The 18094-nt window shown below is 41.8% G+C and overlaps 1 protein-coding gene across 3 annotated transcripts in view; it reads left to right on the top strand.

Moving 5' to 3' along the window:
* Positions 1-18094, top strand: part of LOC134346869 (contactin-associated protein-like 5) — a 1934616-nt gene that overhangs the window by 1820551 nt on the left and 95971 nt on the right. For all 3 annotated transcript variants that reach the window (XM_063048675.1, XM_063048674.1, XM_063048673.1), the window contains one exon: positions 3093-3311. In XM_063048675.1, coding sequence (XP_062904745.1) covers positions 3093-3311 — 219 coding nt within the window. The remainder of the gene's footprint in view (positions 1-3092; positions 3312-18094) is intronic.

Here is an 18094-nt window from a genome sequence, read left to right as displayed (position 1 = left end):
CAGTTGGAAAAATTTAATAATGCTTGGATAAATCTTACATTAAAAGTATGGCAGAAGGTGGTTAATTCATGTGGAATTAATAACATGCTAAAACTCTTTAGATGGTGTGCATATGATACCGAATTCCTTCCCAACAGAGGAGATAAAAGATTTGAGCTATGGATAAAGAAAGGTCTTACAACCTACCTCTCATTTATAGATAAAAGAGTATTACAAAGTTTCCAAATTCTGCAGGACAAACATGGACTAGAACATAATGACTTTTTTAGGTACCTTCAAATACGAAACTATGTTAACCAGAGTTGTAGATATACAGACCTATCAACAGTAGAATTAGAATTTTTCAAGATTCTGAATTCGGCTTGCAGTTCAATACCTAGTAAATCAGTTTCTTGCCTATATAATGCACTCTCCCATGCTAAAAATGTAAATACACTGTATATTAAAGAGAAGTGGGAGAAAGAAGCGGGGTTGGTACTTTCAGAGGAGGCTTGGGGGAAAATCTGCAGCTTTCAATGGTCCTCGACTAATTCTTTGACTTGGAGAGAACATTGTTGGAAAAACATTATAAGATACTTCAAGACCCCATATCAGGAAAAATATAAAGATACAAATGTGATGTGTTGGAGAAGGTGCGGCTCCAAGGAGGCAAATCATTTTCATATTTTCTGGGATTGCCCTAAATTAAGTCTATTTTGGGAAGGTATTCATAGAACATTAGTTAAGGTACTTAGGTCCCAGATACCTCTGAACTTTGAGACGCTCTATTTGGGGCATGTATTGTTCCTTGAACAGAAGGAAGATATAAAGTTGCTGCAGGCCCTCTTAGCGGCAAGTAAGAAATCAATCACTAGAAAATGGCTAAATCCAATACCACCTACATTAGAAGATTGGTACGAAATTATCTTGGAAATATTTAAAATGGAAAAGTTGACTTACTCCCTGAGAACTCAAAAAGAAACATTTTATCAAATCTGGAATAAATGGATTGAATATATAACCCCAATGCGAGCAGACTTTAGATGATTCTCCTAATGATTTATATTGCTCTTCTCATCAACACAGTAATATTGCTAACGTAAGCACCCCTAGTCTAAATGTTTGTTGTTTTTTTTTGGAAAATAGAGAATTAACACAAGTAAAGGGAAAGATTTGGGAAAGGGATAAAAAAAATGAAAAAATTAAGTAAATAAGTACATAGGGATTGGATAATTATGTCTGCGGGCAGGAACACGCACGAACAAATTGGGATATGAACACCTACAATGGTTGGTATATAGGCTTGTATGCAACATTTTGGACCAGTGGAAATGGTCCAGAAGGGTTGTATGGAAACTATTATTACCATTTTTCTTAACAACTAATTTCATTACTTAGCCTAATAGGTTAGATTTACCACAGTACATAATTATCTATTTAAATGTTTATTTTCCTTTTATATCATCTCAATGTGTACTTAAGAATGTATAAATAATTGTAGTTTTATACATATAAAAAAATGGAAAAGGTTATATGTGTGAAAAAAGTACATGATAATTGTGAATTCCTTATCCAAATAAAAATAAAATTAAAAAAAAAGAAAAACCCAAACAATCACCAATCTGCAAATTATGGGTTCCAACAGTTCCAGAATCACAATCAAAATGAAAAGCAATCATCCAAGACATAAAAGAAGTGAAATGTATGGTTTTATGATCTATCCAGAAGTTGTCAACCTAAGGAGCATTGTACACAGGTGCCATCTTGATGCACATTTAAGGCCCAAACCCCCAGATCCTTCTGCTCCTCCACACTACCAAGTATCCTGCCATTTACTTTGTACTCTGCCTTGGAGTTTGTCCTTCCAAAATGTACCACTTCACACTTCTCCGGGTTGAACAGCATCTGCCATTTCTCAGCCCACTTCTGCATCCTATCAATGTCTCTCTGCAATCTTCGACAATCCTCTACACTATCTACAACACCACCAACCTTTGTGTCGTCTGCAAACTTGAATCCACCTAGCCAAACTTCCCTGGATTCCATGCGTTATGACTTTCTGAATAAGCCTACCGTGTGGAACCTTGTCAAATGCCTTACTAAAATCCATATAGATCACATCCACTGCACTACCCTCATCTATATGCCTGGTCACCTCCTCAAAGAACTCTATCAGACTTGTTAGACACGAACTGCCCTTCACAAAGCCATGCTGACTGTCCCTGATCAGACCATAATTCTCTCAATGCCCACAGATCCTATCTCTAAGAATCTTTTCCAACAGCTTTCCCACCACAGATGTAAGGCTCACTGGTCTATAATTACCCGAACTATCCCTACTACCTTTTTTGAACAAGGGGACAACATTTGCCTCCCTCCAATCCTTCGGTACCATTCCCCTGGACAACGAGGACATAAAGATCCTAGCCAGAGGCATGGACCTGTGAGTCGATTTTGAATCCACCAAACTAGCTCCTCTGGATTCCATGGGACCTAACTTTCCACACTAGCCTACGATACAGTACCTTGTCAAAGCCCTTGCTAAAGTCCAGGTAGATGACATTCACTACCCTACCCATCGACCTTTGTGGTTCACTCTTACAAAAACTCAAAAAGTCTTTGTTTTTCACTGTATGGTATAGATTTAAATATATTTTATGCTTCTTGTGTTGTTTACACCTATATTCCTGTGGTGGTGCTGTAGGCAAGTTTTTCATTGTACCTGAACCTCAGTAATTGTTCACATGACAATAAATTGGACTTGACTTGAAATGGCTATACTAAGTTGTCCTTTTGTGTAAGTGGCAAAATACCCAAAGGGGTCTTAGGTATTGTGGGACTATGGGGAGAGAAACTGAGGTGGAATTGTGACAGATATTCGCTGACCAGGACAACTGGCCCATAGCTGAGGCTGGCTGCTCAAGAGATATAATTTTCAAAGTAAGTTTAGATGTTTTGCAGGCAGGGAACCAAATACCATCACAGAATGGAACTGCTGCCTTTGCTTTACCTGGATGGTGTCTTTTGTGTATAACATTAATATAAATATTTCATGTTATTCAACTGACGTACTGCTATCTAACATGCTCTCTTGTGCTCTTCCACCTTTACAGATACTGGCAATCTTGACCAGGAGATACTGAATGCCAATACACAGGGTTTTGTTGGCTGCCTCTCTTCAGTTCAGTTCAATTGGATCGCTCCATTAAAAGTGGGACTACGGCACTTCACCTCTGCCCCAGTGACTGTAAAAGGGGATCTGGTTGAATCTGACTGTCGAACATCACTGATGATAGAACCAATAGCTGTGACTACCGCACTTTCATTTGCAGGTACTTCTGAATGAACATGTCATAGAAATTTAGACAAATTTAAAAAAAGCTTTAGGTGAATCAGTCAGATGACATACTGTGGGAAAGTCTAGGATCAGAGGGTGCAGCCTCAGGATAGAGGGACATTCCTTTGGGACAAAGTGAGGAGGACATGCTGTAGCCAGAGGTAGGTGAATCTGTGGAATTCATTGCTACAAAGGCCTGTGGAGGCCAGGTCGTTGGGTACATTTAAAGTGGAGATTGATAGGTTGTTGATTAGTAAAGGTGTCAAAGGTTATGGGGAGAAATGAGGAGAATGGAGTTGAGAGGGAATAATAAATCTGGCATGGTCTTATGGTGGGCAGAATGGGCCTAATTCTATTCCTATGTCTTAAGGTAATAGCCTCACGTGCGTCCAATTTTCCTAATATTCTGTTAGCCAGCTCCATACATCCTATCATACACAAGACAAAAATCCCTTTCTCCAGCTCTTCTCTTCCCTCATCTATCAGCTGATGTGTTTGTATAAGTGTTATGTTACTGATCTAGAAATTCAGTGGACTGTATCCATGACACTTGAGTTCAAAACAGCAAAATATTCATGTTCAGTTATATAAACCAAGAAGAAAGGACTAAGTGTTTGAGAATGGTGACTGGGGAATTACTGCAATTTTAAAAGAAAACCTAGTTTACCAATGCCATCTGCTGTTATAAATTACGAATGTAGCAAGCCACACAGTTCAAGGGCAACCAATGCCAGACCTGTTAATGATGCTCTTATCATTTGAGTAAATAAGATGCTCATGCAAGTTGTGTGTAGGCAATTATCCATGGCAAATCAACACCCATCTATATGCAGTGCAAGTTTTTTACACCCAGATTGGTAGGTGTCTAGAACATGTTGCCACACCAACACACACAAAAGGTTCATAGGGGTGGTTTTGAGGAAAGAGAGGGGAGTTAGGAGTCAGGGATGTGGGAGAATAAGAGGACAGACAAGGGTCTAAGGCCACATTCCATTTTTGAACACTAACAACGTGAATGTGGTTGAGTGTCAGGCTCGGGTATCTCCCCCACCACCAGATCAGCATGTCATTGTTGAGTTCAGGGAACAAAATTCCATGCATGACCGCTAGTCCTGGGTTGTTCATGGAGCTCGAAGCTCGAAGGTCATTTGAAGTCCAGAAGTTGAAGCCCAAAGATCAATCGGAAGTCTACATCAAAGCCCAAAGGTCAATCAGAAGTCCAGAAGTTGAAACCCGATGCTGAGAACCCTAAGTCTTCAAATCTCTGCGAGTCCACTGGGAAAGTTAGAACCTAGAAAAGTACAACACAGGAACAGGCCATTTGGCCCACAATATTGTGCTGAACAAGCTGAAAAACAAATCAAAAACACCCTAATCACTTCTACCTACACCACGTCCATATCCCTCCATCTTTCTTACATCCATGTGCCTATCCAAACATTTCTTAAAAGCATCTAAAGTATTTGCCTCTACCACCATACCAGGCACAATTGAGAGCATCCTGACTGGCTGCATCACTGCCTGGAATGGGAACTATACTTCCCTCAATCGCAGGATTCTGCAGAGAGTGGTGTGGACAGCCCAGCGCATCTTTAGATGTGAACTTCCTACTATTCAGGATATTTACAAAGACAGGTGTGTAAAAAGGGCCCGAAGGTTCATTGGGACCCGAGTCACCCCAACCACAATCTATTCCAGCTGCTACCATCCGGGAAACGGTACCACAGCATTAAAGCCAGGACCAACAGGCTCCAAGACAGCTTCTTCCACCAGGCTAACAGACTGATTAATTCACGCTGACACAACTGTATTTGACTATCCTGTTATACATACTGTTTATTATAAATTACTATAAAATTGCAATTGCACATTTAGACGGAGATGTAACAAAGATTTTTACTCCTCGTGTATATGAAGGATGTAAATAATAAAGTCAATTCAATTCAGTTCAATTCAGTGCATTCCAGTCAACCATGACTCTCTGAGTAAAAAGCTTTCTCCTCGCGTCCACCTTGAGCCTACCTCCTCTCACCTTGAATGCATGGCAAACACGTGAAAATCTGCAGATGCTGGAAATCAAAGTAGTACACACAAAATGCTGGAGAAACTCAGCAGGTCAAGCAGCATATATGGAGAAGAGTGAACTGTCGATGTCTTGGTCTGAGACCCTTCAACAGCACTGGGAAAAAGAGCTAAGAAGTCAGAGTAAGAAGGTTGGGGGAGGAGAGGAAGAGGTTCAAGGTAGTGAGTGAAAGGTGGAACCAGTAGAGGGAGAGGTGAAGAAAGGAGTTGAAAAGTCAATTGATGAAAGAGAAGGGGGAATCTGATAGGAGAGGACATGGGAGAAAGGGAAGGGTGAGGAGCACCAGAGGGAGGTGATGGGCAGGTAAGGAGATAAGGTGTGAGAGGAAAATAGGAATGGGGAATGGTGAAGTGTGGGGGCAATTACCAGAAGTTTGAGAAATCGATGTTCATGCCATCAGGTTGGTGGCTACCCTAACGGTATATATGGTGTTGCTCCTCCAACCTGGAGGAGGCCATGGACTGACATGTTGGAATGGGAATGGGAAGTAGAATTGAAATGGGTGGCCACCGGGAGATCTCACATTTTATGGTGGATGGAGTGTAGGTGCTCAATGAAGCAGTCTCCCAATCTACATCAGGTCTCATCGATATACAGGAGGCCACACCAGGAGCACCAGGTACAGCGGATGACCCCAACAGCAGAGGGAAAAATATGCTTTGTGGTGGGATCTTGTTGGAGATGTTGCGAGAGGTTTGGGATCCTTGTTTAATAAAAGATATGCTGGCAACGAAGAGAGTCCAGAGGAGCTTCAAGAGAGTGACTCCTGGAATGAAAAAATTAACATATGAGGAGCATTTGATAGCTCTGGGCCTGTATTTGCTGAAGATTAAAAGATTGAGGGGGGATCTCCTTGAAACCTGTCAAATATTGAAAGGCCTAGATAGAGTAGATGTGGAGAGAACATTGGGTATATCTAAAGTGGAGCTTGATAGGTTCTAGATTAATATTGGTGTCAGAGGTTATGAGGTGCAGGCAAAAGAATGGAAGCTGAAAAGGTAAATATATAAGCCATGATAGAAAAACAGAGAACATTCAATGGGCCGAATGGCTTAATTCAAAGTTCAAAATTATTCTGCGATGAGGCTGTTCATTCTAGCATCTGTTCTCAATATGAGACTTTCATTCTAGAATCTGCTCTCAGGATGAGTCTTTTCATTCCAGAAGGAAGGCAATATCCTTCTTTTTCAAAGAAAGGGACTTCCCTTCCTCCATCATCAACACTGCCCTCAACCGCATCTCTTCCATTTCACTCACGTCTGCTCATACCCCATCTTCCCGCCACCCTACCAGGGATAAGGTTCCTCTTTTCCTCACCTATCACCCCACCAGCCTCTGCGTCCAGCACATCATTCTCCAAAACTTCCACCACCTCCAACTTGATCCCACCACCAAATACATCTTTCCCTCCCCCCCTTTTTCTGCTTTCTGCAGGGATCACTCCCTACGTGATTCTCTTATCCATTCTTCCTTTCCCACTGAACTCCCTCCTGCCACTATCCTCGCAAGTGGAACAAGTGCTATACCTGTCCCTACTCCTCCTCCCTCACTACCATGCAGGGCCCCGAACAGTCCTTCCAGGTGAGGCGACACTTCACCTGTGAGTCTGTTGGGGTCAGACCGTGTTTGATTTTCCTGGTGTGGCCTCCTGTATATCAGTGAGTTGGAGATTACTTCACCAAGTATTTACGCTCTGTCCACTAGAACAAGCAGGATCTCCCAGTGGCCACCCACTTTAATTCCACTTCCCATTCCCATTCCAGTATGTCCATCCAAGGCCTCCTCCACTGTCGTTATAAGGCCACGCTTTGGTTGGAGGAACAACACCTTATATTCCATTTGGGTAGCCTCCAACCTGATGGCATGAACATTGATTTCTCAAACCTTCAGTAATCCCTCCCCTCCTTCCCCATTTCCCATTCCATTGAACCTGGAGGCGCAACTCTTGAAAAAAAACACAGCCTGGGTGATAAGGATATAGGATAATAGAGTCATTGAGAATCAATGAAAGACCTCACCCAACAGGACAAGCAACCAATGTGCAAATACAAAAGAGAAAAAATAAATCTGCAAAAAATATCAAGAACATGAGATGAAGAGTCCTTCAAAGTGAGTGTATAGCTTGCGGGAACAGTTTAGTGTTGGTGCGAGTGAAGTTATCTCCTCTGGTTCAAGAGCCTAATGGTTGAAGGGTAATAACTGTTCTTGAAACTGGTGGCCAATACCCTTCATCAGGAGCTCCTGCTGAGGTTCGCCATGCTTCCACCGATGGGAAAACTGTTTCATCCACCCCAAAGGGAGGAATTCTGACAATAACCCTGAATAAATAGGAAAACTCTTCCACATCTTTCAATCCTTGAGGAAGTGGCTGCAAAACTAGTAAATCACCTTGAGGTCCTAGGGCTACCTGAACATGTCCTACCTACACTGTCTTTAACCTCACCAGCTAACCTAGCATCGTTGTCAAATGTTCTTGACATCACGATATAATCCAAACCTATCATGGGAAAGGCCCAGTGAAGAAGCAATACTGACCTCCTGCTTGGCAGAGATAAGAACATAACAGTTCCTGCTATTATACACTCAGTGATCATTTATTAGATACACCTGTATCCTGGTTGTTAATCAGACAATCATGTGGTAGCAACTCAATGCATGAGAAAAACATGCTGACATGGTCAAGAGATTCCGTTGTTGTTCAGATCAAACATCAGAATAGGGAAGGAGTGTGATCCAATTGGCTTTGACTGTGAATGATTCTGGTGCCAGACAGAGTGGTTTGAGTATCTCAGAAACTGCTGGTCTCCTGGGATTTTCATGCACAATTCTCTGCAGTTCACGGAGAAGGGTTCAGAAAACAAAAAAAAAAGTGGGTGGCAGTTCTGTGGGCAAAGGGACTTTGTTAATGAGAGAGGTCAGAAGAGAACAGCCAGGTTGGCTTAACCTGACAGGAAAGCAAAAGTAACTCGATACACCACGCATTACAACAGTGGTGTGCATCTCTGAATGCACAACACGTCAAACTTTGAAGTGAATGGACTACTGCAGCAGAAGACCATGGCCGTACACTGAGTTGCCACTTTATTAGAAACAGGAGTTATCTAATAAAGTGGACATTGAGTGTATAATCCTAAACCATCGTGAGAAGGTCTAGTGCAGAAGCAATACTGACCTCCTGCTGGGCACAGATAAGAACATAGCTATTAAAAATCAAATAGCATTTTCGTTTCAGGCTTTTTCTTTCAGAATTTTAAACTGAATGCATCCCATTTCCCCTTTAAAGTTTGTCCTGATCTTAGCATAAATGCACTGTGCAATTAGTAGGATAAGAATTAGCTTTCACTGCATTTCTTTTCTTTTGGAATATTCCCCATTATTGGTCAATTTTGAAGGCTGGATAAATGAGCAAGAAAGCACGGAGAACTAAGGAGATTTCTACTTCACGCAACCTTATCGATTTAAAATGAAGTTACACAACAGCATAGGCACCATTTTGAGGATGTATCTTTCGTGATCTTTTATAATGCAATAACCATTACACCACAATACAAAGACAAAATAGTAAAATGCATGTAAAAAGGAAGAGAGTTAAAATTAGTCCATTAGAGATGAAACTGCCTGAGTGTTAATGTGAAAGAGTGACACTAAATCATGCCATGAGAAATAGATAATCAAAGGGATGTTGTGCGGGAAGAACTTCAACAATATTTATCGCTGGAGAATCTAATGGGGCTAAAGCACCGTAAACCTGACGGCCAACGTTCTTAGTTATTAAGAGTCTGCGGAGATTTGGTATGACATCAAAAGCTTTGACAAACTTCTATAGATGTGCAGTGGAAAGTGTACTGACTGGCTTCATCACAGCCTGGTATGGGAACACCAGTGCCTTGGAACAGAAAATACTGCTGAAGGTAGTGGATTCAGCCCAGTACATCAGGGGTAAAGCTCTCCCAACCATTGAGCACATCTACATGAAATATTGTCACAGAAAAACAGACTCCATCATCGTATATCCTTATCACCCAGGCTGTGCTCTTTTTCTCACTGCTGACATCAGGTAGAAGGTACAGGTGCCTCAGGAGTCGCAGCTCCAGGTTCAAGAACAGTTATTACCCCTTAATTATCAGACTCTTCAGCAAAAGTGGATTAACTGCACTAATGTATTGAGATGTTCCCACAACTAATGATCTCACTTTAAGATCTTTATCTTGTTATTTCATGCTCTGGTTACTTATTGTTATTTATTTATATTTGCATTTGTACATTGTGTTGTCTCCTATTCTCTATTTGCTCTTTCATTGATCCTATTTATAGTTACTATTCTATAGATTTGCTGAGTATGCAGCAGGAAAAAGAATCTCAGGGTTGTATGTGGTGACGTGTATGTTCTCTGATAATAAATGTTACTTTGACTGCTTTGTCTTTGACTTTGGCTTTGACTTTGGATACAAAGATAATAGATAGGTTGTTTGCAACATTGCATGTGTGCTTTCGCCTGAGGACTGTTGAGGGCTTGTTCTAGCTGAGAGCACCCATGCACCCTCAATTTACAGGTATGTCACTTAGGGACTTGGGCTATATTACGAGGGGTGATTGATAAGTTCATGGCCCAAGGTAGAAGGAGTCAATTTTAGAAAACCTAGCACATTTACTTTTCCTACATTTACACACTTAGTCCAGCAGTCGTGGAGCATACAGATCTCTTCTTTGTAGAAGTCAATGTCTTGGACTTCCAGGAGCTGTCCACAACAGGAGTGATTGATAAGTTCGTGGCCTAAGGACCACCTGGAGGCAGTGGCGTACCTAAGGTATGGCAGGTGTGGCACGTGCCCTGGGCACCACTGAGCAGTTTCTATTAAAGTCAGACAAGCCATCCTTGGATAGTGAAAAAAGAGTTTTCTTCAGATGTATGATCTGTCTTTGATTATCATGGGTGAGAAGCACTAGGATGGCCTTATTTCAGAGCATTGTGTAAGAAGACCATGAAACGTTGCTTCACGAAGAAGAAGGAAAGTGGAGCTGAAGGACAGAAGAGACAAAAGTTGGAAGTGGAGGAAGCCAAGAAGTTGAGCAAGCTCTTCATGCTCTTCTTTGAAAAGCCCGGAACAAGTAGTTTGACACGTTCCATGGAGTCACCTGCACCTGCTCCAAGTCTGTTAGAATCCGAAGGTGGATCAAGTACAAATGCGTCACAAGCCGAGGAGGAAGTCAAGTCAGGTAAATGCGAGTATGACGAGATTAAGAGTGAGACTGCCACAGAGAACATGAACATGACAGGAGGGGAAGACGATGGTGGTGGTGGTGGTGATGTTGAGTTTATTGACGAGATTTTACCTGACAAGATTGAACCTGATGACACTGAACTTAGTGAACTGGATGGTGTCAAAGAGCCTCGAACTGTCATACCAGAAGTGATTGAACAGCATGACATTGGACTTCTGAAGTTCGACAAGGATACTGGAAAAGGAATTCTGCCTGACACGTTGAGAACAGAAATAATAAAGCTGGGTTCGAAGTATTTCCAGAACAGTGAGTGGCCTTTCTTACCAACAAAAACCGCTCAATGAACAAAACTTGATTCAAGAGGAAATTGGGAAATGATCGTAGTGAGGAAGTGACTCGCTCATGGCTGGTCTATTCCCCTTCTAAAAAGTCTGCATTTTGTATCTGTTGTCAGACCATCAATCCTCATTGGAGCAGGAAAGTGGATCAACCAGTGAAAAGCACCTGAAAGGATTAGTGTTCATGAAAATGCCAAGAATCATCGGGAATGCTTCACACAGTGCAAAGAAATGGAAAGAAATTTAGCTGGAAACAAAGGAGTTATTGACGCGATATTTCAGCCACAGATTGAGAAGGAACAGCAGAAGTGGCGTGATATCTTGACGAGTATCCTTCACTGCATAAAATTCCTTGCGACTCAGAACCGGGCTTTGCGAGGACACAGAGAGTCGCTTCAGCTGGACGATGTGGGAAATTTCCTTGGCTTTCTGAAACTACCGGCCATCTTTGACCCTGTCTAAAAGAACACCTCACTGATTTGGAAAGTCATCCTGGATCAACACCTTATCTTTCACCGGGTGTCCAGAATGAATTCATCCACATGATGGTATCCACTGCTCACCAGAGTTTACTGAGAAGCATTCGCAAGGCCAAGTACTATGGTCTCATGTTCGACTCGACTCCTGATCAGGCACACTGTGAGCAGATGTCAGAAGTAGTGAGGTATGTGGAAGTTGATTTTGAGAGGAAAACAGTCCGTGTTAGAGAGTCCTTCCTTGGTTTTAGCCAGATAAGCCAGAAGGATGCTGAGAGCTTGGTTGAAGACATCTTGAAACAGCTAGAGGAGGACAAAATCGAGCTACAAGATTGTCGGTCACAGTGCTATGACAATGCTGCTGTGTTGGCTGGACACTGAAGTGATGTTCATCAAAGAATAGGTGAGAAGAACAACCTGGCAGTGTTTGTGAATTGTGACAATCACTCACTCAACTTGGTGGGTGTACATGCAGCCAAGCAGGATACAATGATGGTCACGTTTTTTGGAACCATCGAAGCTCTCTACGTGTTTCTCTCTCGTTCAACACAGCGCTGGGAAAAACTCAAAAACGCCATGCCTGTGGTTGTTAAGTTGGAGTCCAAAACCAGGTGGAGCGCAAGGACAGAAGCAGTGAAGCCCGTCAACAAGTACTTTGAGGAGATATTTCAAGTTCTCCAGGACATGATAAAAAATGAAAACAAGACCAGTGGAACAAGAAGTGACGCAAGGCAGCTGTACAACTGCATGTTGAGTTGCGATTTTCTGATTTTGCTAGGATTTTGGAACAAAGTACTCATTCTCATTGACTGTATTCAAAAGAGACTGCAGGATCCTAGCATGAACTTCCACGATGCTGCCCTGGATTTGAAAGCCCTCCGAGGTCATTTTTATAATGAAAGAGAAGTGTTGGTCAGTGAGTCACTCGGAGGAGGATTCGGTCTCTGTCAAGAATGGAATATTGAAGTTGAAAGACGTCAGAGACGAAAGAAACGAATGGCTGATGAGAACTCGAGAGACGCTGGATTAACAGCTAAAGAGGAAATGGAGTCATGAAGGGAACACTCGACCGTCTTCACAGAGAAATGGTCAAAAGGTTCACTCGTTTGCACGACATTGACGCCAAGTTTGGGTTCCTTCTTGATGTCGAGAGACTGTGTTACAGCGCCGACAGTAACGACCCAAAGAAGAAGTGCGAAAATTTGGGCGAATTGTACAGCTCTGATGTTGATGGGCAGCAGCTATATGAAGAAATTTTGGATTGCAGAATGTTGCTATCAAAGTGGGTCAACATGAAAATATCAAGACCTGAAGAGCTTCTTGAGTTTATTGTTCAATTTATTCTTGATTGTTGAATTTATTATGAGAGCATCTTCTTCAATGTTCACATTGCTATTCAGATAATGCTAACCATCGCAGTTTCCGTCACCAGCTGTGAGAGATCATTCAGCAAGTTAAAACTAATACTTTCATATTTGAGAGCCTCCATGGGTCAAGGCAGACTCTGTGATCTTGCTCTGCTGAGTGTAGAAAGAGAAGAAACTGAAAAAACTGACTTTGATCACGTCATAGACCAATTTGCATCAGTGAAAACAAGGAAGGTGCAGTTATAATTTTCATGTAGTGCCATAATTTGTGAATTAAAAGATTAACAAGCTTGACTTGTATTTTTGAACTGATCTTATGGTAAAGTTATCTAAAAGATGAGTGTCAGATGTTCCGACGGGGCGCAATTTCAGTGCTTGCCATAGGCAGTGTTTTCCGTAGATACGCCCCTGCCTGGAGGTCCAAGATGCTCTCGTTATGTGCACATGCAGTTCAACTCTTTGAGTGATAATGCAGAAAGTTTGAAGTTAATATCTTATCTCCTTCTACCTTAGGCCGCAAACTTATCAATTACCCCTGCTGTGGACCACTTCTACAAAGAAAGGATCTGTATGCTCCATGACCGCTGGACTAAATGTGTAAATGTAGGAGGAGCCTGTGTTGAAAAATAAATGTGCTAGGTTTTCTAAAATTGACTCCTTCTACCTTAGGCCATGAATTTATCAATCACCCCTCGTATATTTCTTTTGTGTGAGTATATGTTTACTGATATATGTGCCTTGAACTGTGAGTGACTGTTGGTATTGAGTTTGCACCTTGGCCCTGAAGAAATGCTATGGGTATTTATGTTTGCTTGAATGATAATTAAACATGAATTTAAACTTAAACTGTTACTTAATCTAACAAGCTCCCCATATTACAGAGACGGTCTGGAGCATAGGAACATTGCTAATATAATGCCACTATTCAGGGAATGAACTTTATTTAACCTGATATCACCTTTTGGGAAGAAAATATTGGAATCCATTTTCAAAGAGGTAATAGCAGCTCATTTAGAAAATCATCATACAATCAAAAAGAATTAATCTGATTTTATGAAAGAGATTGCTGTTTCACAAATTTGATCAAAATGCCTGAAGATGTAGCACACATTGATAAATTGATTTATTATTGTCACAGTCTCTGAAGCCTGTCTGCATGATATCCATACAGATTAGTTTATTACAACAGTGCATTGAAGTAGCAGAAGGTAAAATCAGTAACAGAATGCAGAATAAAGTATTGCAGTTACCCAGAGAAAGTGCAGTGCTGGTAAACTATAAGGTTTAAGGCCATAATGCGATAGAGTGTGGGGTCAAGAGTCCATCTTACTAAGGAACTGTTCAGTAGTCTTATAGCAGCGGGATAGAAGCTGCCCTTCAGCCTGATGTTGTGTGCTTTCAGGCTTTTCTACCTTCTGCCCGATGGGAGAGGGGAGAAGAGAGAATGTCCAGGTGAGTGGGATCATTGATTACTTTGGCTGCTTTAATGGGGCAGCAAGAAGAGCTGACAGATTCCCTGGAGGGGAAGCTGGTTTCCATGATGTGCTGAGCTGTGTCCACAACTCTCTGCATTTCCTTGAGGTCACAGGCAGAGCAGTAACCATACCAGCTGTGATCTAATAAAAACTGACGAGCCTGCCAAATTACAAGGTAAATAAGAGGAAAGCACTAGATATGGTGGCATTCAAGATGTTTTCATCTGGGCTCATGAAGATGTATTATGTGCAGACAGAATGAATTAGTCTGATTTGGCATTTGGCATCATGCTCAGCACAGACATTGTGAGCCAAAGGGCCAGTTCCTGTGTTATACCATTCTATGTTCTATGTTCTATAGTGTTTTGATTTCCAGAAGGCATTCAATAAGGTATCACATAAACAGGTTGTTGCACAAATTAAAAGTACATGATACTGTGGATGATATATTGGTTGAGAAACAGAAAGCAGAGAATGATGGTTAAAGCTTCATTTGGATTCACTACAATTAACTAGCAAGCTGCCACAAGGACCTGAAGAGCACAAAAAGCCTGTAAAAGGTTGCAGATAGCTTCAAGAGTTGTTGACACGTGGCCAAGTGGTTAAGGCGTTCGTCTAGTGATTCAAAGGTCGCTAGTTCGAGCTTTGGCTGAGGCAGCGTGTGTGTCCTTGAGCAAGGCACTTTACCACACATTGCTCTGCAACGACACCGGTCTTCCATACAACCTTGCCCAGGCCTGTGCCCTGGAAACCTTCCAAGGCACAAATCCAAGGTCTCATGAGACTAACGGATGCCTATATAAAAGCTTCAAGAGTGAGTAAAAACTTGGCGCATGGAATGAATGTACAAACAAGGCCTCCGTTACTGAGGGTCGACCATGAAAGTTGCATCCTAGATGTCTACAATCGATAAGTAAGTACTTAAGCCAGGTCAGTACAGTATGGAGAACAAGCTGTTGCCCATACAGCAGGTTCTCCCTCCACACGCAGTTGATGAATCCAAAGTAATGGCAGAATCCAATACAGTTTGGCACCAGCGGCATCAGAGGAGTTGCTAATCGATGCTGAATACAACATGGGTCTACCTCAGAGACTCCCACTCTGGATTTTTCCTTGGGGTTTACTCCTGAAACCTTCTCCATGAGTGGGTACAGCAGCAAGGCAGCAGAGTGCACTTGCAATATAACATGAGGAAATGTGAGATTTACACTTTAGCTGGAAGGTTGAAAAGGCAAATTATTATTTGAGTGAAACTGCAAAATATCTCACTGAGAATGGATTTCAATGTCTTAGTGGATGAAACACAAATGCTCAGGATGAAGGGGTATATCGAGTCATTAGGAGCATTAATAAAATTGAAAGGAGTCCGTAAGGAAGTTCTATTTATTTACTTACTTACCCACTTACTTAGAGATACAGCATGGAATGGGTCCTTGTAGCCCTTCAAGCCGTGACGCCCAGCAACCCAGAATTTAACTGTCCCTTAATCATGGGACAGTTTACAATGACCAATTAACCTACTAACCTTTTGAAGAGATTTCAAGTAGGATAGATGAAGGGCATGCAGTGGATGTTATATATTTGGACTTTACGAAGGCCTTTGACAAAGTGACACACATGAGGCTGCTTACCAAGTTATGAGCCATGGTGTTACAGGAAACTTGCTAACATGGTTAGAGCGTTGGCTGATTGGTAAGAGGCAGTGAGTGGGAATAAAAGGATCTTCAGGTCGGCTGCCAGTAACTAATGGTGCTCCACAGGTTTCAGTGTTGGGACTGCTTCTTTCTATAAAAAAGGAAAGGAAATTGCTTTTTAAACTCACGAGAGAGCATAGGCCATCAACTTTTTGCTGTTGATGTTTCTGTAGCAGGCAACGTCTTTTTTACGAGGTCGAGTTGCTAGCTCGGTGCTCAACCCAGCACGGATGGAAACCATGCCAGGAGAGCCGGCTGGGTTTGAACTCGGGAGCCTTCGCTCCGAAGTCTGGCGCTGATGCCACTACGCCACCAGCCAGCTGCTTCTTTTTATACTGCATATCAATGATTTAAATGATGTAATAGATAGGTTTGTTGCCAGGCTTTCAGATAATGTGAAGATTGGTGAAGGGGCAGGTATCATTGAGGAAACAAGCTGCAGAAGGACTTGGACAGATTAGGAGAATGGTCAACAAAATGGTAAATGAAATGCAACGTTGGAAGATGCATGGTCATGCACTTTAGTAGAAGAAATAAATTCTTCTATATTCTGACTATATTCTGAAGGCAGAAAAAATCCAAAAATCTGAGACGCAAAGGGACTTAGGAGTCCGTGTGTAGAATACCCTGAAGGTTAATTTGTAGGTAGAGTCAGTGGTGAGGAAGGCAAATGCAATATTAGCATTCACTTCAAGAGGTTTAGAATACAAGAGCAGGGATGTAATGTTAAGGCTGTATAAGGCACGAGTAAGGCCTCACCTTGAGTATTGTGAACAGTTTTGGGCTCCTCATCTAAGAAAAGATGCGCTGGCATTGGATAGGGTTCAGAGGAGGTTCATGAAGATGATTCCATGAATGAAAGGGTTATCATATGAGGAATGTTTGATGGCTCTGGGGTCTGTACTAGTTGGAATTTAAGAGGATGGGAGGGATTTCATTTAAACCTTTCAAATGTTGAAAGGCTTAGTCAGAGTAGATGTGGAAAGGATGTTTCCCATGGCAGGGAGTCTTGGACAAGAAGGTACAGCCTCAAGAAAGAGGGGCATCCATTTAAAACACAGATGCGGAGAAATGTCTTTAGCCAGAGTGTGGTGAATTTGGGGAATTTTTTACCACAAGCAGCTGTGGAGGCTAGGTCTTTGTGTGTATTTAAGGCAGAACTTGATAGGTTCTTGATTGGACATGGCATCAAAGGATATGGGGAGAAAGCTGGGGAGTGGGATTGAGGAGGGTGAAAGGGATCAGACATGATTGAATGGTGGAGCAGACTCAATGGACTGAAATGGCATAATTCTGCTCCTATGTCTCATGATCTTATGGTCTAACCGGTGTGCCAATAGACTATGGGTGGAAACCAAAGCATTTGGGAAAATCCCATGTATTCCATGGGGAGCATGTACAAACTTCTTATGAAAGATGCCAGAATTGAAATCTGAACTCCGATGCCCTGAGTTGTAATAGCGCTGCATCAACTGCTATGTTACTATGGGGCCCTGACACAACTTTATAGATATCGGAGAGATGGTAGCTGGGATACTGCATACAGTTTTCATCTTTGTATTTAAGAAAGAACATACCTGCATTAAAGAGAATCTGGAGAAGATTCACTGTGGATCCCTGGAATGAAAGACCTGTTGTTTGAAGAAAGATTGCAAAGGTTGGGAGTTACACTCATTGGAGGACAGAAGATTGAGAAATGTTTCTTTTTGAGATATAATAGATGTTGAGGGGGTCTTACTGAGTGGGAGCTGAAGGGATATTTCCTTAAGAGGTGTAACTGGAATGAAGGACTTGTTCTCAGAATAGAGGAATTGTCTATTTGAGATTGGTATTAGTATTTGTTCATTATAGTCACATAAACCAAGATACAGTGAAAAGATTGTCTTGAATATTGTTGATACAGATCAGATCATTGCACAGCACTTGGAACTAAAGTAAGATAATACTACAAAAATACAGAATAAAGTGTAAAAGCTTACAATAAAGTGTTGTGTGGGTAAATGATAAAGTGTGAGATTATAACTAAGTAGAAAGTGAGGCTAAGAGTCCATCTTAGCGTAGAACAGGTCCATTCAAGAGTCTGAAAACAGCAAAATTGAAGCTGCCGTTGGGCCTGGGAGTA

The sequence above is a fragment of the Mobula hypostoma genome, chromosome 5 (assembly GCF_963921235.1).
Source record: "Mobula hypostoma chromosome 5, sMobHyp1.1, whole genome shotgun sequence".
Classification (NCBI taxonomy): domain Eukaryota; kingdom Metazoa; phylum Chordata; class Chondrichthyes; order Myliobatiformes; family Myliobatidae; genus Mobula; species Mobula hypostoma.
Note: the sequence above shows the minus strand (reverse complement) of the source record. Positions and strands in the feature narration are given on the sequence as shown.